General features: G+C 38.5%; 1 protein-coding gene across 40 annotated transcripts in view; it reads left to right on the plus strand.

Annotated features, from left to right (window-relative positions):
- The window catches only part of TRDN (triadin), a 478,227-nt gene that overhangs the window by 183,001 nt on the left and 268,424 nt on the right, over positions 1–26,802 (plus strand). For all 40 annotated transcript variants that reach the window (XR_011854160.1, XR_011854161.1, XM_072141623.1 and 37 more), the window contains 3 exons: positions 4,410–4,481; positions 22,944–23,000; positions 23,534–23,590. Coding sequence is in view for 38 of the 40 variants with exons in the window: in XM_072141623.1 (XP_071997724.1) it covers positions 4,410–4,481; positions 22,944–23,000; positions 23,534–23,590 (186 nt within the window). In the remaining 2 variants the exon portion in view is untranslated. The remainder of the gene's footprint in view (positions 1–4,409; positions 4,482–22,943; positions 23,001–23,533; positions 23,591–26,802) is intronic.

The raw sequence follows: 26,802 nt of genomic DNA on the forward strand, positions 1-26,802 counted from the left end.
TGACCGATTCTCAAGGTCTAACAACTTTTCTTTTAACTGACCGTTTTCTTCCCTCAATTCCTTCATGCCTTTCTGGATCGTTTTAATATCTTCCTCAGTTTTCCTAACACTCTTCTCCACCCCCTTAAACTTATCCCTTAGTGAATTCAAATCCTCCCTCATTATCGAGATGTCGGAGCTAATACTGCCAACCTCCTTTTTTAACTCTGAGACAGATGTTTTAGTCTCTTGAACCGTGGCAAGAATCTGGGCCAGAATCTCCTCACTTGCAGGGTTGGAGTCTTCATTAGCTGAGGGATTAGACCCTATATTACTGGAGGTTGGGGGGTGGGAGTCCTCCTTACTAATTTGTCTTGTTTTCGTTGGGGATGCTTTCCACATTTTATCTAACCCCCCTGACCTCCTTTCTGGCTTTTTTGGCGCCATGACAGAGTGGGATGACCTATACCACTTATGCTAATGCCATATACAGAGGCCAGTAGTTCAGCAGACCCGGATGGCCTCTACCGCCTGGTATATAACGTATACAAGAAAAACCTTATAACAGATTATTATCAAGTTTTCCTTTAAACCGGGACCGGCCAGAGGCTGTTAGTTGTACACCAAAAGATGGATTTAGCTGGATTAATGCCTCGGGGCTAAACGCTGTAGGGGCAAGGTATAACTTCCAGCTACTTCCAGCTACGGCCAACCAAAGTTAACACATCCCTTTGCTTAATCCCCGATTTGCTAGGTCCGCACTTCACTATAACTTAAGAGAAAATAACAGTATGCTAGGCCCTGAAATCCAAACCGGAGCCGTACCCCGCTCCTCTTGGAGAGCCAACCTCAGCGATTCTGGCAGATTTTGTCACACAACAGTTATAAGTGCAAACTTTAACCACAGAAAATAAATCCTGTAAATCAGCGAGGTTGTTTTGTAACCCCAGCTCAGTCCATATGTATATTTTCCAAACGTAGAAACCAAGGGGCAAAATGATTTGTAGGAAGAAAAAAAAAAAAAAAACCCTAACAAAGCGTTCCTTAAAGCAAGGGGTTAATAAGCCCTGCTGTGTAGCCTGAATCCAGAAGGCCTTAGAACACAGGGTTAATAAATTATGCTGTGTAGCAGCGTTCCAGAAACAGCAAGTTAGTGCAGTATATAACGTGGCATATATTCAGGCGAGAGAGATGGAGTTATAGCATAAACTTGGAGTTGGCAAGTCCTGCTGTGTAGCCTGACTCCAGAAGGCCTTAGAACAGAGGGTTAGTAAATTATATTGCGTAGCAGCGTTCCAGAAGCAGCGAGTTAGTACAATATATAATGTGGCATATATTCAGGCGGAAGGCATGGAGTTATAGCATAAACTTGAAGACAAAGGTATTAGCCAGTTATTAGCCAGATGTTAGTACAATGATAGGCCCCAACCTGGGAGGGTTAGTAAGCTTGCAGAGTATCCTGAACAAAACAAAACAAAAAAAAAAAAAAAAAAAAAAAAAAGGGGAACTCTCAGCAAAGCGTTCCTTAAGCCAGAGGGTTAGTAGATTATGCCGTGTAGCAGCGTTCCAGAAGCAGCAAATTAGTACAATATATAATGTGGCATATATTCAAGCGGAAGAAATGGAGTTGTAGCATAAACTTGAAGTTAGTAAGTCCTGCTGTGTAGCCTGAATCCAGAAGGCCTTAGAACAGAGGGTTAGTAAATTATGCTATGTAGCAACGTTCCAGAAGCAGCAAGTTAGTACAATATATAATGTGGCATATATTCAGGCGGAAGAAATGGAGTTATAGCATAAACTTGGAAAAAAAGTTATTAGCCAGTTATTAGCCAGATGTTAGTACAATGATAGGCCCCAATCTGGGCGAGTTAGTAAACTTGCAGAGTATCTTGAACAAGCGTTAAGTAGATAAGCGTCTTACCAAACTCAGGCAAAGTATGCATATGTCTCTGGCAAGTAGTGAAAAAGCAAGGTGTTACCGTTTCAGATGAATGCTGAGCACCTGGTGGATTAGCGGTTCGGTAGTAAACCTGGGTCTTGGAGAGAATGAATCGGTGCAAGCTCCTCGGTGGTCCAGTCTCCGAGCCGATGCCCGGCCACAGCAAGGCACCCGCACGTAGGAAGTCACTCCTGGGAGCAAAGCACACGTCCCAGCGGGCAGCCCAGGACACTCCTTTCCCCACTCCTTCACCGGCGTGTTAAAGAGTTTTCGCCGTTTTCACATCTGCGGCATTTAGGCAGCGGCCAGTTTCGGTCTCCACTCCCAGCACCGCGTTGCTCGGCTTTCCGGGGCTCACACGAGACAGTGGTGTGCAGCGGGGTTCCATCCAGGGTCTCCGCTATGCGTGCCTACACAGCTAGTGAAGCAGCGTAAGGTGGCGCGTCCGGCATTCCAAACAAGCTGGGCGGGAGCGGGAGCAACAGATCAGCAGGAGACACTCATGTCAGACCGGCATCTCTATGACGCGGACATCGGGAGGCGGAGCGGCGTGTACTCACGTCATCCCGTCACGCGATCCAAATATAATATTTTTCATTTTAAACTGCAGGATACTATCACATTAAAGTTTACATTTATCATCATTTTATCAAGCATTTTTTGATGAAAATTCTGAGTTTTTGCTTAATATGTGAAATCCTTCATCCTGCAGGTTGTATGTGCGGCTATATGTGGCTATGGCATTTTATAAGCAGTAATACATTATTTACATGGATAGACTCAGGATGGCTGTCAATGGAGCTCTATTATTTCAGGAAGTATAGGAAGGAATAAAGAGTAAACCTGGCTATGAGAAAGCCATCTTCATCTGATATCATTTGACAAGTAAAACAAGTTTTAAAGTTTCCTAAAACTCAGTTGTTCTTATTAATCAATGTTTTTAATGCATTGCCTGTGTTTCATGGACTACTTACATATTATCTGCATTTAGTTCTCCATATTCTTTACTCTTATTTTTCTAAGCTCTGGGGTGCAGTAATTACTGGCATGGCATGACTGCCCTCCTGCTTTTAAGACAAGACTGCATATTTAAACAAGTGTTGATGTCAACAATTGTGCATGTAGAATCCAATAGATAGATCCATACAAAGCAAATTAAGATCTGTACTATGAAGTAATGGGCACGTTTCTCCCAATCAGTGCTAAAATGTAAGGCCTCTTTGTGCCCCCATGAATTCAGAAGTATAGTTAGGTCCAAAGAAGTCTATAGCCATGATATTAAGAAGGTTGTAGAAAGGTTGTGTAGTCCTATTATTAAAAGAACCATTTACAAAAACAAAACATCAGAAAAATATTATTAGTATCATGGGGTTGGAATTGGCCTGGACTGACAGCTGCCACGATTGCTTAATCTTTTTCTGCTATCAGTACCGTTCTTATCCATTTTTTTAACTGAAGCAGTGTGACATACAAAAAAGTAACAGAGGATATACTGCTGAGCATAAACTTGTCACCCAGCACTTCCCTAGCAACAACCTGTCTCCTGCAAGGCAATTCTTCCATGTAAAGATGAGCAGAAGAAAATGTGAAGAGAAGAGAATGAAAAATGTGTTTTATTTGTTCCCCTGTGCAATTATAATACATGCTACATTGACCATGGTGTCTGATCTACTGGAAACATCTAATTGATGATAAGGAAGATCCCATAAAGCCCTATTAACTAAGTGACACCTTTATCTTAGCTAAAAATAGTTTCCCTTACATCACCATAAAACAACTTCCAGCCCCACCCATGTACTCCTCCCCATGACCCATGTCTCTTCTGAGCATTCAGCACTTAACATCATGTGACCAGGGTGATGTCATCTATGGTCCTTTACTTAGTTACATTTTGCAATGTCTACCCTATGTATTTATCTGTTCACATGAAATCACAACATGCCTCCCCAAATTTCTAATCCTCCTCATGCCTCCATGGAGACATGATGTGATTTCATGTGATCAGATACATACATGGGGCAGATATTGCAAATGTAACAGGGTAAAGATAACATCACCCTGGTCACATGACATACAGTGCCCAACGATCAAACAGAGCTCATTCTCAATGTTCCACACAGATGTATGTCCTATCAGTGAGACCTGTCAGTTATCAACAAGAAGGCCAGGCAATGCAAGTAAAATTTAATATGCATATGTTTAAGTTGAATATGTTTAAAAATTGATTTTTTAACATTGAAGCCATGGAAAGGTATTTAGGGATGAGGACACATTTTTATCATAGCTTTTAATGAAAAATTTTATTTTGGGTTGGTCAATTTAATTGGCAGGTTCTCTTTAAGAGTCTTGTGGGCAATCCTTGTCAATAACTGCATGTTCATACATTGAAGACATGGTTAGTTTGAAGTTATAACTGGCAATTAGGAGTTCAACCTCTGCACTTTGATAAATCGTTTTGCTGTAATTGATTATATTTGTTTATCATTCACAGCTGGTAAGCAGCCAATGACTCCTGCTATTTCTCCAGTAAAAGCCATGGTATCCTCACCGCCCACTAAAAAAGGTATTGTATTATATATTTAACATTTCTTATTCGTTAAAGGCCACCGACCATCAGAACTACTGATGATAGACTATCCTCACCACACTGCATGATACGTGCTCCTGCTGCAGGATGTTGTTTTCTTTAGCTTCGGAATGACTGTATGCATGAAAAAAGAACTTTGTAAAAAAAATATGCTAATGAGACTGAGGTGCTCCAGCCGACATCAACAGAATACCTCTTGGCTCTAATATGTTTTAATATATATAATATATATATTTAACCCTCCTTCCCAATTGCTTATAACAGACAGCCGGTGACAAAAAGCAGGTGGGACAGAAGGGTGATCTACGATAAGGGGCCGGAACAGAGAGGTGAATATAGATTAGGGGGCCTGAATATTTTACAACGTGGTGGAGCCAAGAGGTGCGGTTGTCAGGCATAGTGAGGCTTATGAGTGATTATAAAGGGTCAAAATGACATGCATTTTATTCATAGATATTGGTCCTCATTTAACAAAACTAGTACTATGTGAATTTTGCCTGTGGAGTGAACAGATTAATAAAAACTGGCACATGGTCTTCATTAATCTGGTGACCCCTGCACTGCTCGGGAAGTGTGCACCATTTTTTTTGTGGAGCACTTAGTTCATGCTGCAGAATTGTGGCACATGTCGGTAATAAATGTGGCACACAGTATGACACAGCACTTACACTTTAGGTGCACTTTTTTTCTGTTTTGTTGTACATAGTGCAGCAGCGACACAAAACTGGCAAAGATACTTTATAAATACAGGTGCAAGCAGTTTGCACATTCTTGTTAGTGCAAAGTCAAACAGAAAACTGGTGCAAACTCTATACGTAATGTGGGCCATCAAGTTCATTTTATTCAGACACAAAGATCCTGATTTTTAGTTGGCTGTTAAAACAGTTCTAAATTCTCATGTATTTCATATAGAAAATGATTACCAACCTGTGCAGATTTACTGTGCTTTTTTGATGCTGTTCTTGTGGTTTTCTGACATGAAGGACCACTTTGTGTGCAGGACTGATTATTGCTGGAGACTATAATACTGGGTACTACAATTCTGCAAGGGTTCTGTATATATAAAGTTGTCTACTAAAATAAAGCAGTTGGGCAGGTAATATAACTAGTGAAGTACTTTGTAGTTGACTCAAGACATCGGTTTGCATCGAAATATTAAAGATCATCACATCTTACTTTACATAACTTTTATTTTATTTTTTATAAGACGTCCTTTCTCCTAATCAGTCTAATGACGAGTGAACTAATAAATGTGAGACTTCATTAGCTCTATTAGGTTCTCTCTTCTGTTGATTGAATATATTTGAATGCAATACATTTTAAATATGCCAAAAAGATTAAGACACAAATGAAGAGGGTTCTGGAAAATAATAATCTATAGGCAAATACTAAAATACAATTTAAGAGTTGTTAGATGACTTGTGTCATGGACCATCTCTAGGGACTACCTGGCAAAAGGTAGGGGAGCACTGGCTAGTAATGGGAGGGCTGAGCTTGAAGTCATTTTTCACAGGCATCACTAGGTATATGAAAAGCCCCCAAGGTACCAGAAAAGGTTGATTTTAATATTGTATAAACCTTTACTTCGAAGAAATGTGGCCATTCAAAGCTATAACAAAAGAAAATCCATACTTTCAGAGATGGAACGAGGTGTTGAGTAATACACATCTACTATCAAGTCAATGGTAGAAGTCCTTTAATAAGTTCCCTCTTTTTGGAAATTACACCTCTCACAGAATTCATGTGTGGGTTTATTGATCATTTTTACCAGTTACGTCCTGATGCGTTAGTGGGTTAAAAGGAACCTACCACCACGATTCTAAAAGTAGAATGGGTGGTAGGTGCATGTATGGGATGTGAGGATATCTCTTTTTAGAGCTAATCCTCACATCCCCGCTATCTTTTTGAAAACTTTATTGCCCTAATATGTAAATTTTGTAAAGTGGTTACTGGGACGTGGAGTAGCCGGAGATGAGGCTACACGTCGCGGCTACTCCACGCCACAGTAGCCTCTTTGCTCCTCCTACCCTGAGATCTTCCTCATCCGAGAAGCTGGATGAATGCAGGCACGGCTGTGCGGCCACAGCTCCGATGCCGGAGCTACTGCGCATGCGCAGAAGCTACCTCGGGTCTGTTCATCAAAATGTGTTTAACCCGCGGGTGCATGGAGAGGGCTCACGCGCTGAGCCCTCTCCATAGCCGGTAAGTCTTTGCTGCATATTGCAGCAAAGGCTTACCGGTAACACCCGCGATCGGTGCTAGCACCGATCGCGGGTGTTTTCACCTCGATCGCCGCCGGCAATGCTGCCGGCGGCTTCAAAAGCATGGCGGCGCGTGGGCGCCGCCATCTTTTCAAGGATCGCCGCTCCCCGTGACGTCATCGGGGAACGGCGATCCGTCGCCATGGTAACCTCGGGTCTCGCGAAGACCCGAGGCTACTTTTGGTTAACCCATGCATTACAATGTGCTGTCAGCACATTGTAATGTATGAGGAGTAAAATCCCCATATACTGCCATACTGTAGTATGGCAGTAAATGATAGGATCGTGCAGACCCCCTAGGGTTAAAGTACCCTAGGAAGTCTGAAAAGTACTAAAAATAAAAATAAAAAAAAGTAAAAAAAAAAAAATTATAATAAAAAACCCTAAAAACTCAAATCACCCCCCTTTCCCTAGAACTGATATAAATATAAATAAACAGTAAAAATCATAAACACATTAGATATCGCCGCGTCCGAAAATGCCCGATCTATCAAAATATGATAACGGTTTTTCACTGCGTTTAATCCCGTAACGGAAAATCGCGCCCAAATTCGAAAATGGCACTTTTTTTGTCATTTAAAAAAATTAAAAAATTCTATAAAAAGTGATCACAAGGTCGTACAGTCCTAAAATTGATAACATTGTAAACGTCATCAAAATCCGCAAAAAACGACACCACCCACAGCTCAGTACACCAAAGTATAAAAAAGTTATTAGCGCCAGAAGATGGCAAAATCCCCCAAAAAAATTTTGTACAGGAGGTTTTAATTTTTTTAAATGTATGAAAACATTATAAAACCTATACAAATTTGGTATCCCTGTAATCGTACCGACCCAAAGAATAAAGTAGACATGTCATTTGGGGTGCACAGTGAAATCCGTAAGATCCAAGCCCACAAGAAGGCGGCACAAATGCGTTTTTTTACCAATTTCACTGCATTTGGAATTTTTTTCCCGCTTCCTAGTACACGGCATGGAATATTCAATACCATCTCTATGAAGTGCAATTTGTTACGCAGAAAATAAGCCGTCACACAGCTCTGTACATGGAAAAATAAAAAAGTTATGGATTTTTGATCATGGGGAGTAAAAAATGAAAATGAAAAAACAAAAAAGGGCTAGGTCCTGAAAGGGTTAAACCACGATATAGCGATTTAAAACACTAGCAAAGGTAAGCTCCGGCACCAGCTCACCCTGAGCTGGTGCCCGGTATTTACAGCTAATACCTACCATTACCAGTGGTAGGTTTCCTTTAAAGATCATCAATGCATATTAGAGGACACGTTTCGGCTCTCCAAAAGCCTTTATCAACGAATAACAGGCTGAAATGGGCTGTAATGTGTCCACCAGCCTGTAATCAGCTGATAACGGATGGGCTGAAATGCATCCTGAAATATCCATTGATGCTCTTTGAAGAGTAAAAGAGAATCTAAGAGAATGCTTATGTAAAATAGCATGGTGACAAATGTTGTTATAGTAATTTTAAAGATTTCAGCAGTTTTATTATACAAATTAGTATTGATTTCAAATCTTGCATTGATATAATTTAAATGTTTTTCACCATAGCAATTTTTCATGATTATTGTAAGGCAGTACATTTATCAACTGTAAACTAGAACAGACATATAAAATGAGCAGTCTAGCCATCATTTATGTTATGTCATAAGAGAACTTAGCCCACAGGTCAGTTTATTTTTATGATATTTTTCTAGTTTAGAAAATAAAAAATAAATTATATATTATAAAATATCTCTGAAAGAAGATACATACATTAGTAGTCTTCACTTATGAGGCACACACATCCTTGGAGGCTATTGATTGTCCTGCAGCCATGTGCTCAAAGCCTGTTAAATTAACCTTAAAGGGGTATTCCCATTTCAGCGAGTAATTGATATTATTTGAATAATGAAAAGTTATACAAATTTCCAATATACTTTCTGTATCAATTCCTCACTGTTTTCTAGATCTCTGCTTGCTGTCATTCTTTAGAAAGCTTTGTTGTTTATTTCCAGTGGTCGGAAATCTGTCCATGGTCACACAGGTGCACGGCTCGTTATAACGTTCAGCTCTGATTACTCTCTGTAATACTTATGAGCTGTGCACCCGTGTGACTAAGGTCAGATTTCTGTCCATTGGAAGTAAACACTGAGGCTTTCCATCGAATAACAGCAAGCAGAGATCTAGAAAACTTTGAGGAATTGATACAAAAAGTATATTGAAAATTTGTGTCATTTTTCATCATACAAACAATAACATAAATTTGCCCAAGTGCGAATATCCCTTTATGTATACCCTGGTCCACATCCCTAAACTAATTGCTATGTCAGGTGAGGCTATGTATACCACCACCGGTCATAGCTTTGTTTGCTTTTGAAATATTGAGGCTGAAGTGCTTCATGAGGCATAAGCAGAGTGCCACAAGGCTTTATCTCCTCTGCAATAACCCAGCTCTTCTGCTGCACTGCCATGTCATCCAGCACCTTTACCCATTCTCACCACCTATAGCAGGGGTAGGGAACCTATGGCTCAGGAGCCAGATGTGGCTCTTCTGTTGGCTGCATCTGGCTCTCAGGCAGATCTTTAATAAATAGTGATGGCTGCTGTCTGTCTCCTAGACTGATCACTGAACACAGAAAGCAATGTTACCGCTGCCTACGTCCTTTGTACAACCTAGGTGCCATCGCCGCCATAATGGGGAGCTGGCTGCAGGGAGCGCTGGGAAGTGAATATTCGTTTTTATTTTTTGCTGTGGCTACCTATCTACTTGGGGGCATGTGCTGCGGCTAAACATATACTGGGAGTATGTGCAGTGGCTACCTATCTACTGGGGGCATGTGCTGTGACTACTTATATACTGGGGGGCATGTGCTGTGGCTACCTATTTACTGGGAGTATGTGCTGATGCTACCTATCTACTGGGCGGTATGTGTTGGGACTACCTATCTACTGGGAGCCATGTGGTGGGTGTCAGGATTTGGAGTAGTGAACCCCCTGGACCACCTTGGACGATGATGTAAGCAGACACCTGGGACTGGAATCTAAGTGGCACCCGATCTTCAGCAGAGCACGCCGCAAAGCTGGATGGTCTCGCTGCAGTGTGGTACCACCAAGTCACTCCACAGGCACAACTTGTCCACGGTGGCATCCAAGGTCGAGGTAAAGGATCACTAGGCAATCTCGTGGTCAGAAACAGGCAGACGGTCAAGGCAGGCGGCAATGATGCGAGGTCGGGGACGGGGCAAGAGGTTAGGGCTGGCAGCAAAGGAGCAGAATCAGGAACAGGTCCGGGGTCACATTGGGAGGTCAACACATGGGAAGGAAAGCTTCCTCATAGGCATGAAGCATCTGTCGGGGAATGCAGAGAGCCGTGAGGGGAGCCGGGAAGTGGTGAGTTGAGTGAGCTCAGAAAGGAGCGCCGCCACGGACAGGGGCATGGGTGTGCCTGCAATCTGAGGCGTAGATCGCAGGGGCACCCGTGACACTGAGACTACCTATCTACTGGGGGGGGGGGGCAATGTGCATATTGTACGGCTTTTACGGAATAACATTTTAAAATATGTGACGTTAATGGCTCTCTCAGCCAAAAAGGTTCCTGACCCCTGACCTATAGTATGTTGATCCTGGGTCCAACGATAGCTCAATTATGTGCAGTAGCCTTTAAGGGAGTGCATACATGAACTGTTGATGTCTGCTGATGCCTCCTCATCTGAATTAAACATCTGTTGGGTACCTGTTGATCCTGTTGATAGATTTTCTTTAAATACTGGGGTAAGATATTGATATCTGAAGAGGGAGAAAAGATTGAATAAAGAATTTTTAAGTTGGATGGGAGTTCCCTCTTACATTTAGAGATTAGTGAATCATTACCAACATCAAAGCTAAGGTCCCCCTTTCTAAGCAATGCCTGCAAGCTATTATGGGAAGATCCTCCTAGCTACCAATCAAGGTCATCTGATCCTTTCTTTCTAGACTCAAATTGCCTTTTAAAGTTTTGCCTGAAAAAAAAAATCTATTCACTCATATCTAATATATCGAAGTATTGAACTTACTAAGTTCTGCCTTTATAACTTTGTAACTACATGAGGTTCTTACTAAATTGCGACAAGAAGAGAAAACTAAAAACTGTGAAGAACTAATACAAAAAGTACATGTACAAGTGTCTAGCTTTTCATTATACAAAGAATAAGCTTTATTTGCTGAGACTTTATTACCTCTTTAGCAGTAGGAGTATAACTGCACTTTTACTTGCACTTTTTATAACCCCTGGTTATGATGAATATGTATAAGTCAGCAGTCTTTCACACAATAGCAATGCAGAAAGAGGCTCCTTAACACTGTTACAAAGAGGACACCGATTTCTCTTTTTATTTGAATAGAAGGGTGGCTGTTTCACCCTGAATTACTTCTGGCACCGGCTTTTATCAGCAGCTCTGGTTTATCTCCTCTTTTATTTCTTCTTTTCGGCTTGTGTAGTTTTGATATTCTTTATTTTTCCGATGCCACCTCCTGCACAATCTTCACGTTGTGCTTATCTGTTCTAAACAAGAGGTTGTTTTCTATAATACAAGCCAAATTGGTTGTTCTTATAAATCTCTTGCCTGGTATAAATACACCGGGGTAGAGTCAAACAAGCTAGTAATAAAAGTCATTTGAAAACATTTCTTCTGTAGTGCGCTGCTATTTTACCTCTGTGTCAGGCTGTGAATTAAAATCAGAGAGCATGCAATCATCTCACAGACAGTATGTCACTTAAACACAGTGCGGCTAAAAAAAAGACTCCATAACTGAATGCTGGAAAAGAAAACGATCTGAGAAACATATTGAGAAGCCAACTGTGCAATCAGTAGCAAACAGCGTGTTTACTCATCTCTTCATTAACTGGGATTCTTCAAATGTGAGATGTGCATATACTGCTGAGGATCCTTCATCTCCAGACATGACACGACTTCCCAATTGCTATCAGTTGCCATTCGTTTACATTGCAGTTCTTTCTCTTGGATCATCATTTACTTAAGTTCACCTTCAGGGAAATGGAATAAGTTGCAATACTCCCCACCCCAATTTTACTCCCCACCCTCAAAAATCTTTCTTTCCTCATAATGTTTTTTATTTTTCTATGTACAGAGCTGTGTGAGGGCTTGCTTTCTGCGCAAAAAATTGTCCTTCCTAGTGACAGTGTGTAATATTCCATGTCATGCACTGGAAAACTAGAAAAAAATTCCAAATGCAAAAAAAAAATAATTGGGTCATTTTCTTGTGGGCTCTGTTTTTAGAACTTTAACTGTGTTCTCCAAATGACACCTCAGATTAATTCTTTGGTTTGGTATGATCACAGGGATAACAAATTTATATAGAATATGTGTTAACATATTCTGACATATTCTCCATTTTTTCTCATTTTTGCAGGATGAGATAATGTTTTCATTGCTACCATTTTGGGGACTGTATGATCTTTTGATTATATGATGCCTTTTTGGCAAATAAGTGGTGATTCTGACCTTTGAGTGCTATTTTCCATTATGAGGTTTACCACTGGGAATTATTGTTTTAAAATTTTGATAAATTGGCCATAAAGACGCCGTAAAACTATCAGTTATAGCGAAAGAGGGTTGATTTAACTTTTCAGGTTTTTTTGTAGTTTGAATTTTTTTAACCTTTTTTATTTTTTTTTGCTGTATTTTTAGACCCACCCAAGACACTTGAACCCTAGGTTGTCTGTTCACTACCACCATGTACTGAATACTACTGAATTGCTGAATATGGGGATTTTGCACTACATCTGTTTTGGTCTGTTACTCACAGACCGTTACAAATATTGCCTAAAGACAGGCCTGGGAGTTTGACTTACGATCATCACAGACAATTGTATGCAACGTGGCTGTGCCGATGCACCACTGACACTTAAATGGCTCTAGCACCTTTGTTGTTGGCTTCAAAATTGTACCATAAATGATTGCAGGTGTTAGCGATGGGTGTTTGCTGCATTATGCAGCAAACACCCAGTGAGTATGAGGAGGGCTCAGCCTCTGAGCCATCTTCATACTCCCTCTTCCACAACAGGATGTTCAGGAATGTCCAAATCCAGGAAGGGGTTAAATTCAAGTACTTGCAGGGATCAGCATTCTCCTTCCTTGTATTTAAGTATGTGTTTCCACAGATCACAATAGAGTTTAAAGCTATTGCAAAAGGAGAAGAAATTGACTACGAGCTAGGCAATCCACAGTGGAGCTATGCATTAGGGGGTCAACAGTCCTTGATATATACCAATCCACCACTGACTATATTTTGCCACTTTCTTACCTAGTGTAATAAACAGGGAAATCTAAGAATATAATGCAGGGCTATGCTATTACTGTGGCCCAATAATTTGGGGGATTACTAAGTGTAATTGCAATAGGCCGTCACAATAAATGGACCCATAGCACTTTATTTAATAGTTTCCTGTCTATATACTTTATTACATTTTATTCATCTTACAGTGGCAGTCAGTCCTGAGGTGAACTCTTAAAAGCCTAGGAAGGAACCCAGGAGGCTACAGCTTTATATATAAAACAGTGTAGAATAATAAAATTGAGCTGTTATATAACAATAAGGAATTCTCTACATGAACTTGGAGCCTATACAATGTATCATTTTCAGAAACCATTCTCCATTTATAAAAGATCTGAGTTAAAACTCTAAATGTTAACTTTGTATTAATATGGCAGTGTGGCCAGCGATGCCAAGAGGTGCTCAGGTGAGCAGGTCAGCTTGAGCTAATTTACATATTTTTTAAAGTTTTTTCATTGCAAGTAGGTCTTTCTTTATGCACTAAAACAATCCCACTTGCATAAAGAAACGGGCATCTAAGTGCTAGACATCAGTTTCACTGATGGTGGATGTACTTTAATTTTAAAAAATTAACACTGCCATTATTTGAAGTGTCCAAGTCTCAGACTTTTACTTTTAGCTATTATTTCCCTGTCAGCATTCACTTAAGCATTCAACATGCATACAACTTGGTAATGAAATGTAAAATATATGTTATCTACATTTTAAGTAACACATTTGTATGCAGCCTGGAAGTTTTGAGCAGGGTGTGAGACTTAATGATTAGTTAAAATGCAGGTAATTAGGATGCAGCATTACTTGATAGAGCACAAACTTGTCAAACCTTTAAAAAAGCAAGATTTGGCGATAATAATCCTTGTCAAATATATCCTACAGGTCTCCCTTCTCTGTAATATTAAGCCCTTGAGGATAATCTAGGAGGACTCTGTGTATTAAAGGAATTTGACAAGTATAACATGTAATGGCAAGAAAGTATTGAGTCATCCTAAAAGCCTACAAGATATCTAGACCACTATCTCAATTCTCAATTGTCCCTTTTCTCAGGATAGTAATAATGCTGTGGAATTAGGCAAGATATTTATAGTTATGATGTTATCCCTGTCTTGTTGTTTGCTGACTGGAAAACTCATAAGCCACTTTTATAAAGTCAGAATGTTACTCACTTGGAGTCACACCTGTTTCCCTAATGCAGTCAAATTCGGGACAGAGTGGAACTTGTGTAAAATTAATTCAAATGATGTTTCATAAATTTGCCAAAACATTTTTTTTTATTCCCAGCCTCTAGCAAAATGAATTTTATAAGAAATGATTCCTTATGTTTTCTTTTTTTATACTAGACAAAAATATGATTGCCATAAAGTATCCTGTATTTAATATTTAAAGAGGACCTGTCACCAGATTTTGACCACCCTGAGTAACAATGCCTACTGATAAAGGGTTACAAGTCCTCCCCACATCACCTAAAATTAGCTGCCAGTGAGGTAGTGTACCTTAATTACAGACATTTTTCTGATATGCAAATTAGCGTTTGTGACTCATATCTGGTCTTTGTAACTCTTCTATCTCCCAGGCTGACAGGGAACCACGCCCCATTATTTTGACTGACAGCTCTGTGTCACTTCAAATCCCTGCTCTGCCTCCTTGTTCTTAGGGACCGTCTGCTAATATTCAACTACAGACATATAAAACTCTTTGTACAGATGAGGAATATTGTTTCATTTTTTTTTACACGGTGCCTTGTGTTACATTCATGACATATGACCAGTGACATCATCGCAGGTCCTTTAGCCTTCTAAGAACAGCAAACTCTAGACCACACTCCATGTCAGCTCTGTTCAGGTTCAACCTCAACAGTTAACCAACGCTGTGGCAGTTAGAGGTGGTGTCAGCTGTGTTTTACAGCTAACACATGCTATTTACTTTTACAGAGCTCAGCCCGTGAGCTCTCTCCATACATCCACTGCATCCACCAGTGGACTAAGGGGTTAATATTAGGTGTCAATTATATAATATTTGCATATCTGTACAGTGAAGGCACTCAAGAATTGGTTTTATTTGAAATATCAAATTTTACTGTTACCAAAATATCTGACATCTAATTTGAAACAGAGCACTTGATTTAATATCCAATACAATGGGACAGAAGAAAGGCACCTCCATTGAACTTATACATTTTTGAGACAAAAGCAAATTTGTTCAAAAGCATCTGTTTCTTGTTTATATATATATATTTCCTGCAGACCACAACTGTATTTTACATTGTGGTGTCGTAGGAGTTGTATAGAGAGAGAGCTAAAGGGCATATTTTTTATTATTTTTTTTAGATCTGTTAAAACATAATAAACTTAAATAAATTTGACATTTCAGTGATTGTACAAACCCAAAGAATAAAGTAGAGGGGCGTCATTTGAAGCATTAAAAAAGGCAACCAAAAATACTGCAAATGTGTCATCTTCTTAGTAAGTTGCATGGAATATTAAATAGTGTCACTAAAGACTGCAATGTGTCTGGCAGGTACGCCCTAAGACATCTCTGAAAACAGAAAAATAAAGTTATGGAAAATAAAAGTAAATGGAAAAAAAAAGTTATGTTTTTTGAAAGTAGGAGAGTAAAAAGCCCTGTAAGGGTTAATCATCATCTAACCAATGCTATAAGGACTGTTGGAATATTTGATTGCAGATGTACAGTGATAAACACCTTTAAAATTCTATAAAGTGGATTGTATGGAACAGAAAAAGTTTATAATGAACCTTTATATACTTTTCTTTTAAATTAAATGCGGGGCAAGCTAAGAAAAAGTACTAAGCAAAAAGAACAGCTGATGTTAAACATCTAGCTAACACATCTTAGCAGGGGGTGTAATTGGAGTTCTGCTTTAATGCTCTGAAAGTCTTTTAAAAAAGCAGCTTGGCTTCTGATATCCCAGCGGTGCCTCGAATGTGCCCAAATGTTCACTCTCCTAAGTATCTGACATTGGTGGTGCCCTTGTGTTTTTTCACACACATACGCACAATGAACACCAATTGGCATCACAGTTTGACTATCTTTCTGGTTTACAGCAGGAAGTCAAAGTAAATAATTATGAAAACCTTCTGGATATGCCCAAGTGTATGGGACAATGCGAGTACTGATAATTTGATTTAATAATTTGATCTCTGCATAAACACATACATAAACCATTCAGTAAAATATTGCAGTAAACCATACCAGATTGAGTTATCAAACTAAATAACCAGTAAAATAACTACTTAAAATGTTGCCTAGCAGAAAACATGATCAAAAAGAGTACTTTTTTAATATACGTAATACTTTAGTTGTTTAGATGCCAAAACTTTGGTTATTTACTTACATAATCTTACAAAGAAAAGAATGGGATGGTACTCAACACTTTTTTAAACATGCTAACAATTATATGATGCGTCAGAAGGAATGGCACAGCCAGGTGTAATGTAAGGGCCACACACCAGAAAACCATATAGATGGACCTAAATCGTGTCAATCATTCAAGAATAAGTATACATTTTATTAATCAAATATTTAATGACGCACACAAGATTAAAAAGACTAAAAAAGTGTACAAAAAGGTTGTACACAATTTAGATGGGAAGGAAACAGTATGTCCCTACACCCAGAGTATCCCATTAGCCAAGCCCAGTAACACAATACAGTACAATACAGGGTATTGACGCACAATCAAATGTTATATACCAGTGATGGCGAACCTTTTAGAGACCGAGTGCCCAAACTACAACCAAAATCCACTTATTTACCACAAAGTGCCAACATGGCATTTCAAGCAGTAACTTATTGCTACCTGTTCTTCAACATCATTCAATTGTATTGGCTCTCCTAAGGCCACCAATTGAGTTGAAAGAAGGTGGTCGAATTCAGACCATCATTGTAGCTTCTCCCCAGGAAGAATGGCGGGTCCAGCAGGATGACTTTCTAAAGACAAAGCAGGTCTGTCTACACCTTCTCACATTTCCCGCAGTTCAAACAGCCAATTAAATGTCGCTTTAAAATATCTCTGAGAGCAGTATCCTTTAAGTTGCTTGGGACTGCAGGAAAATTTGGTGGATTTGGTCAATGGATTGGGACAATGGCCTGAGTGCCCACAGAAAGGGCTCTGAGTGCCACCTCTGGCACCCGTTCCATAGGTTCACCACCACTGTTATATACAAAATAGTGTGGTAGTCTGTGAAAGATACCCTGCAGTGGTGCAGAAAATCTTGTGAGACAATCAATTTGATATTCATATCATACCAATAACATAAGTCTGCAGTCAGTATGTTTGTGGCAAGGCAGGGGGAAGAGGCAGCCCCTTGCATTCTATCACTCAATTGTGACTTTCTCAGGAGTGAGTGGGGAGATATCAGAAGGAATTTCAAATCTTGTGTTCTGCTATTTTCTTTTTACTTATCTATTAATTGATATATCAGGGAAATCACTTTTTCCTAATTTTTTTATCATAGATTTTCTCTTTTTTATGCTCTTTTCATGTTTATCAGGGCTGCCATATTGCCTCTGCTGAGTTACTATAATAGTATTTACTTTCAGTAGTAAATATAATGATGATGTTTTTTAAAGCAGAACTATCTTCTATTGTAATCCTGTCTGTGATATAAATTAGATACATAGAAAAATCCCCTCAACTGAGACAAATAAGTCTCAAAATGTAACAAAAGAAACCAGACAATGTGGTGATAAATCATTCACACTGTCTATACGGCTTAGTGACTACAGTGAAAATTTCAGGATACGGTACATTTTATTAAATGTAGATTTGGACATGGAAACATAAAATAAAATATATAAAAAAATATGTTTAATATACAAATTTAATTTAATAGAAGGTAATTATTTGTTGACACAATCCCTTAAAGGAAATTCGTATTCAAAATCAAACATGATTAACCAATGACTGATAGATATAGGTACCATATTTTGTTGAGTATTTAGAGTAGCATTGAGGTGACAGAGCCACCATCATCAGTACTTAGAAATGTAAGGGTTGCTTTCTAGTGTTCACAGTCATTGCAGGTTATTGCCAATTCCCCACTTTAATTATGCATAGATTATAATTATTATTAGTTTATAGAACACAATTAATTCCAAAAATCTAGCTGTATTACTATACATAACATAAAAAGAAGATCAACTATGGACAAAAGATACAAACTAAATTGACTGATGTAAAATGAATCGACACAAGTGGAAGGAGAACCCTGACCATGAGAGATCCCAATCTACTACTACTCTGATGTCTACAAAAACAGATGCATAACCTTATTCCTTCAGATTGTTCTTAACTGTGCAGATTCTATGTATTCAAATATTGTGCTATAATACATTAGTAATTTTTGGCATAAAGATGATGTAATTTATAGAAATCTATTTTAAGAGCCGACAAATTATTTTATCCTGTCGTTTTTCTTTTGATTAGCCCTAGACTTGACATATCCCTTAAAATGCCATTACTTTATTACATAACATTGACAAGGCAGCTGAAAGCATACTTCTTGGGTAGACATAAATTACTGACTTTTGTAAGCAGATGCCAAAATAAAGTATTGTACTCCAAGTATGCTAAAGAATGCCACCTAACATACTAGAAAAGAAAGACAACTACATTGAATATATAATTGATTGATTAAATAATTCTGACAATTTTAACGAAATGTACATCCAAATAAAAAAACTCTCAAAATATATTTCCCATTTTGGGATTTTATGGTTTTAGTACTTATGATGAATCACTTTTGGATTGCTTTGATGAATTACTTTTGGATCACTTTTTATTGACGTAGAAAGTTTCAATTAACCTTTGAAACTTTATATTGTACGTGGAGTAGTTTTCGGGGTCAGGGGTGTTTGAGCCGTCCTGTAATAGACCAATTATTGTAACCCTTCAACATACCTGTTAGATTTAATTTATGACCAGAGAATAACTGTTTTGTATTTTAATACAGTTTTTGTTACATATTTTGTAGCACAATTTGATTTATAAAAATTCCTTCCCACTAATTAATGAATAAGTTTTTTATTTTACAATTTTCGTGCAGGACACGAAGCCTAAAAACAAACTGACACTTGTTTCATTAGGGATTTTAATTGCAGCATTCTCCTCATTTACAATACAGACAATGCATTTCCCTATAAAGTGTTGAGACAGTCCAGAATTTAAAAAAAAATGAAATGACACAAAAATCAATGCCTATACAGAGTAATAAGAAGGACATTTATCATACGGAACATGCCATGGGGCATCTATCAGGTGGCTCTGGCTGGAAAACAATGTGCAGGCAGTGCCTGGCTTTAGATTCGTCAGCACCATAAGCTTCTATGGGGACCGATATCTGGCAAACTGTGCGGATGTGGGTCCTTCACATGTTCATATGCAAGGAACCTATGTCAGCCTGTACCAGAATGGCTAAAGTCAGTGCACAGAGAGTTGATTTCCAGTACAATGACTATAAAGGGACACTACTCAGACTCCCTTTAACCAGTAGTGAGAAAAATATATTACCCATATGCTATGGCCAATTTACCTTACTATTTGGATACCTAGATTAGAGCTCCCCTTAAATTTTAATCAACTTAAAGGGAACCAGTCATCAGCTATTGGCCTAATAAACCACTACCAGTATATTATCAAACAGCATAACACCTTCTACTTTCTGTTTCTTTCATGGTCCAGTGTGGTGGCATCAGGGCCGGTTCTAGACAAAGTGGGGCCCTGGGCAAAACTAAAAGTGGGGCCCCAAAATAAAACTATTTTATGACCAGTCACAGTCAGCAAGAGGCTCCTTTAGTATGGTAAAACAAACTGTAAAATGAGAATTTTATAGGAGATAGATAAATGATAGGGAGAGCAGCATGGTGGCTTCGTGATTAGCACTACAGCCTTGCAGCGCTGGTCAACATCTGCAAAGATTTTGTATGTTCTCTCTGTGTCTGCGTGGGTTTCCTCCGGGTCCTCCGGTTTCCTCCCACACTCCAAAAAATTACTGGTAGGTTGATTAGACTGTGAGGCCCATTGGGGAGAGGGACCAATATTTTCTGAAAGCAGACACTTGCCCCATTTTCAAAATTGCATCAAAGATTTTATAGACATAGGCGCCTTCATGCAATTTTGATTCAAATTGAAACATTTTATTAAAAATACTTAAAATTTGACTTTGATGACAAAAAATTGGATACAAACATAGACATTTGTAGAGTTCACAAATGTGCCCTATTGATATGTTCACATGAATAAAGCAACATAATATCACTAAAACTGTAATAACTAGATATCTGATTTTCAGCTAGACATTTTTAGACAGTCACAACCTGCAAAATATATCAATAAAACAGAATAAAAAGTAAAGGCGCCATAAAACCTATATAATTTTGAAAGCAGACAACCAGGCGATGCATTTGGCAATTAACATTCAAAATTTCCTCTAAAATATGTACAAATCCAGAATACTTATATAAAGAAAATCTACTTTCCTAAAACAGTAAGATGTGAGGAGAGCATACATACCCCACATGTATATTCACCAAAATATGCAGCAAAGGGAACTGCAGAAAATTCACACAGATGTATCATTGTCTGTTCCTTACACAATGGTAACCCAAATAAATAACTATATATCCATAAACCTCTCTAATGAGATAATAAAAGTCACATTTAGATGTGCGCCATTGTATTAGCTGCACAATAACAGAACCCTCCGCGCTTCATAAGAATGAAAGTGAGAATGTCATAACATAGGTGTAAATAATGGAGGATGATGGGAAATAAAAACTTTATTCCAGGACATGTGTGTGTTTTTGGTGTTACATATAACTTTATGGACATCTTCTGTTCGCGGTGTAGCGAAGAGGATGTTCCTCGTATCAGTCAATTTTCCCAACAAAAAATAACTAGCACAAAATAGAAGGGAATAAGAGAGAATGGGCCACATTTATCACTTTTGTGCGCCTAAGAGTAGTAGTTGCACCTAAATTCTGGTGCACTGTTTTCCATAATTATCACAAGCTACAACCATCTGTGATAAGGTAATTTCCTGCCTCTTATTAATCACTTTACTTTAACACAGTTTAGGCGCAATTTTGGCGCAGTTAAGGCGTAATGTTAGATTCAGGCATTTACATGTGATCCTGCTACAAGCTCCTCTCTGCTTCTCCCACAGCCCAGAATGAAGATAACACTCACAGCAGCACCCAGGTGTGTGACACCCAGCACACAGTGACCTCCTCAGCAGTGGCTTCTACTGGAGGGGATCCCCCAGTGCTGGTCTCCTGCTGCACCCCTGTAATTCTGCACAGTATCCCCCCTCAGACACACTTGTGATACTGTGCAGAATTACATGGGGGACATTTGTCAGTACTATGTGCAACATTCTGTAACGTTCTCTTCTCTCTTGCTTTGAGCTCAGGATTCTGCAGAATGTTTTGTAAATAGAAGGTGATGAACTGTAAATAGAGTCTGCAGCTCCTGTCTGCAGAGTATCTAATGACTGTATTATCTGTACTAGTGTCTGCAGAGTATCTCATGTCTGTATGATCTGTTCTAGTGTCTGCAGTGTCTGGATGAACTTTGCTGCTAGAAATGAGCTGTTCTGCAAAGGGGCTCAGTGCTTTCTTCTCAGTTAACGCCAGCTTCGGGCTGGAGTGTTTTTGCGCCTAAATGAAAAGTCGCAAGTGATGAATATCATTAGGCGCATCAAAACATCTGGATTGCTAGGATAAATGAGGGAAAGCTGGTTATTTTTGCTGCGCAGCTAGTTTGGCATTTAGTGGCAAAAATGGCACAAAAACGGTGCGCCTGAATGAAAAGGCGCAAAAACAACAGAAAAAAACGATTGATACATGTGGCCCAAAGTGTGTTCTTAGATTTGCATAGAGAAGGGTTAAAAACATGAATATTAGTTGATATAATCCCTTCTCAAAATGTAGTACTAGTAACATATAAAGTGAATATTTCCATTATCTGTGAGGTGCAGCAGCTCCTGTGTGCAGCAAATGCTCCCGCAGCCTGATGGCTAAGAATCTGGAGATGGGGGAGACACTTCAGGGGGCTGTATCTCTGATTCTGTGACTCATAGATTTGTGTTTCTAAAATGTAGGAAAACGGAGATATTTATATATAAAAATGGCACCTGATATCCTCACTTTAAACCTGAATTTCTCTGGATCCATAGCACCTAGAAACACAATTCAAGATTCATTTGAAAGAAGAGATTCTCCCCTTTCTCCGTGGGGGCCCTGGGCAATTGCCACCTTTGCCTACCCATAGCGCCGGCCCTGGGTGGCATGATCTTAAAAATCAACTTTAAAGTGAGCTGTAAATTGTTTGTGTAAAGTCAAGAAGGAGGGGAGTTTAACACTGAAATCAAGGTGGGGAGCTCTGAAAGCCTCCTCCACTGTGATACATCAGACTTTAGGAGATCTGGTTAGTCTCTAGATGCAGGAACTTCAATTACAGTGAATGGGGCTTTCTGAAGAAGAGAGAGATTGACTTCAATGTTAAAATCCCTGCCCCTTTGACTTTATACAGATTATCCAGATTACATATCACTTCAAAGTTGATTTTCTGGATGCTGCCACCACACTGGATCATGAAATAAACATGATCGGGAAGGAGTTAAGCAATTTGTCAACATATTGGTAATGGCTTATGAGAGCAATTTCTTCTGACTAGTTCCCTTTAAATTGCCAATACATATTTTACAATCAAAAATTAAGTGCTCCTGAAAAAAATTGAATTATCCTGATTTGTGTAATCCTACTTCCCAATTATTTTTATGTGGAAATTTTATCATGTTGTTTACTTCAATATAATCTAATTTTATTTTAGTGAAAGAAGAACTAAAGAAAAGAGTTCTTGAGAAAAAAGAAGAGCCAAAGAAAGCAGGTAAGACATATAAACAAGACTACTCGGTTTCTAGCAGTGTTTGATTTGAATTAGGAGTTTAAAAATGTTCTTTCAAGGACTAAAGGTGTATCTGTCAGAAATATATTTTACATTTCTATTGTTCCCATTCTTTTCCTAATTAGGTAGAACATATATATCTATGTCTTTCTATATACACATATTTTTAGAATGTACTTATGGAGGAATTGTGATTGCATGGATATCTCCTTTAGATGATAAAAGCCTAGCTTAGCAGAAAATATATACCACTACCATTCACTTTGCTTATCATTTTTAGGCCTCACACATTCAGCCGTATGCTCACCCTGGCCGTATCCAGGCATAGCACATGGCTGGCTGAATAAGGGATGGGAAGTGAATGCTCCTCACCCCTCCCCTCTCCATTGAAAGCTGATTGGCCATGCCATAAGATTATTGAGCACTCACCGCAGCAGGCCCCATATGGTTGTGGTGAATAACAGTAGTGTGGAACCATAAACATAATGCATTTGCCATCTACTTTATTTTTTCAGTAAAACCAAAAGAAAAGGAGAAGGCAGTCGCTGAAATAAAAAAAGAGATAAAAGCAGGTATGTTATATTAAATTATACTAATATTATTTATGATTGGGTGAAAGTAAAGGGCTAAATTCTTTCTTTTATCCAGTGAAGAATTATTAGTTTAATTTTTGACACGGTACCTTACAGCGTTACCATCAATTTAGACCATTTTAAATATAGTGTGTGGGATGCTGTGCTGTGAATATTTTTCCAATAAACTTTATATAGAAATTCTGCTCCAGTTGTAAAGAAACAGGCTGCAATGCTCCCTCGTGTACAGATCTATATTTCAGCCTGTATAGTATGTGTCTGTGGAGCTGTCTACTTGCTTACATCCAATCTCTCTGCTCTGAGCAGTAAGAAGTAACCCCTTCATGTTTGTCATGATGTTTGAAAGTAATACTTATACAATACTACAGCCAGGGAGAGAGCAGAAAGTGTTAACAGAGGAGTAACACTGTTACCAAGGAGATGTTTCTTTACAAACTAAGCAGAGTCTCTTAATTTTAATAATTATCTCAGTTGCTCTTTACAGTTTACCTCCTGTTTAACAATGATTATATCCGATTCCCCCTTTTAAACAAATAGATAATTTCAATAAGTTTTTTTTGATGCATTTTGTTCTGTTCTGAAACTACTAGCTGGATGTGTTCCTGAGCACCTCAAAGTGTCAGGGGTCTTCTGTGTTCCTCATATGTTTTCCCTAAAACCGAGCCCATGTCTGCTTACTTCCCGTCATACCTTGTGGTCTTTTATAAAAAAGTTCAGCAACTAATCAAATAAGAATTAAAAATGTAACTTTACATGGTCTATGCATACTGTATGTGGAACTCCCTTGCAATGGGATTAGCAATTACAATTATCCTGTGGGCCTAACTTGAATTCGTAGGAAAAACCCCTTTAAAACAAGCAGTGAAAGCAGTGAAAGTCCCTGCTGTATGTATATACAGTGTCAAGAGAGTATGGCTGGGAGGAAGGAACAATAGAAGAGTGAAGGAGTCCATGGTCCAGTAGGAGATGCATAGAGAGGGTCGCTGAAAGTTGTGCAGGATCTCAGAGAATATTGTAGGAATGATAATAAATGGTGGATCCCATTTGCCCATGTATTCTTTGAAATAAAGGTTCAGAGATTTTTCATCTACCTACAGAAAGAGCTGTTTTACAAGGTTTCACCCCTTAGACAGTGAGCATCACTGACAGTGAGCAGCACAGTAACTGTTCAGTTTTACCAACAATCTCCTGTTTTGACTGATAGCTAGAGTGAAGAGTTAAGAAACCACAGACTACTTATCTGAGGAGATTAGCAATTAAACAACTACTTATTGCTAGTACAACTAATATGCATAGTTCTATAGCATGACTGATTTCTGGGAAAAAAAATTCAAACCATCTTTTGAAAGCATAAGTTGTAGAATAATATGTAACATTTTTTTTTAATTATACTATAATTAATATATTGGATATATTTCAGTTGTTGTTATAAAAGTTGACTGGCAGCTGCATATATTGCTGTTGCACTGACTTGGACATTTTGTAAAATGGCAAGCAATCTGTGTTTGTCATGACAGTCCATTTGGAATTCTTCTTGGATTATTACTTTAATTAGTCTAAGGCTTCTTCATATCGCTGCAATATTGATTGGCAGCACCTGTTCCCTTGAAGAGCTTTTCAACCTTCTTTAATTGCCTCCTCTTTGAAGCAAACTTGAGCATTAGAGGCTGGCAAGCAAATCATATTTGAAATAACTTTACACAAATGGATTTACACTGATTTATAAGTAGATATGAAAAAACTCCACAAAGCGGTTAAAGATGGCAACTCGTGATGATATTACAGCTTTGATATGTAAGGAAGTGAACTAATCGTGATAGTGCATTAATCATTACTTTTTAGAGCACAGTCCTTCAGAGAATGTTAATTTGACTTTAATTTGGCTTCTTGTTTCAGCTGTCTTGTTAATGAGTAGCTGCTTCACTATCACATTGTATTTTTCATGCTGGATTATAAAGCAGGGTGTATTTCTGTATTGGGTTACTTACTGCCCCAGTGGGTTCCCTGTATTCTTCTTCCTAAGCACCAAAACAACTGTATGGAAGGATATAAAGACGATCACTAAATGTGATTGGCATAGTTGTCTCTGCCAGTTTTTATATGGAGACCACCTATGAAGTACCAAGATGCAGGGCAATGGAAAAGGATCGGCGGTGTGGGGGATAGTATTTGTTTCTAATTTAATTGTCCCATAAGAATGAAATGTATGCCTGCCCTTCGGGTAAAAATACATCAATAGTGACAAAAGAGACATTGAACTATTATAGCGCATACTTAGATCTTTGTTTGCACTGAGCTTTTCTTGTCATGTATTTCTAAATATTAATTTCCAAATTGAAGCTTTTGAGGAACAATTTATGGTCACTTGAATTTTTTGGAAATAATGTAATTTCCATTGATCAATATTTGATGGATTTTTTTGTAAGGGGTACACCATGCCACTAGAACAGTGTTTAACAAAATAACAAAAGTATATCAAGATAAAGCCTTTATTTAGCAAAAATTGTGACCATCATAATTAGAGAACAGCAATGACTATAGCACAGAGAAAAATAATTAACTAAATTTCTACAAGGAGACCTTTGCTTTTCAATGATATTAGCACATATTTGGCCCGAACATCACCAGTCTCTCATACTGCTCTGGTTGGGAAGTAAGAGCTCTCCTTATAGAGAATTTTTCAATTCAGGCCGCCTTGTACGCATGTGGAAACTTATGGCCAATGACGCTCCACTAGGAGACTGCCTTTGAAGGTAGTAAAAATAGTTATTTTCCTTATCCCATCCAGGAAAATGTAATTTGCATATCTCCCATACTGCTCAGTGCAATTTTGGTCTCTTCTTCCGGTCTCAACCATATTTCTGTGACTGTTGTGGGTTTCTTTCCCATACTTTTGTCACCAAAGATTTCCTAGAGGTTTTCTATTGGGGTTTTCTATCGGGGCTAGCCATTTTATTATTTCAATGTATTATGTTTCAAGGATCTGCTTTAACCATTTTGCTGACTGACAATGGACATTGTCCTGCATGAAAATAGCTAACTGATTGAGTGTTGTATGTAAGGAAGGAACCATGTGCTATTGAAGAAGGTTCTGATATACATTTGAATTCAATCTGACATGTAGCTGTTTGAGAGGCCCAACTCCTACTGTAGAAACATTCTACAAACCATGGCATTGTAGATATAGGGAC

Source organism: Engystomops pustulosus, chromosome 3, assembly GCF_040894005.1.
Source record: "Engystomops pustulosus chromosome 3, aEngPut4.maternal, whole genome shotgun sequence".
Lineage (NCBI taxonomy): Eukaryota > Metazoa > Chordata > Amphibia > Anura > Leptodactylidae > Engystomops > Engystomops pustulosus.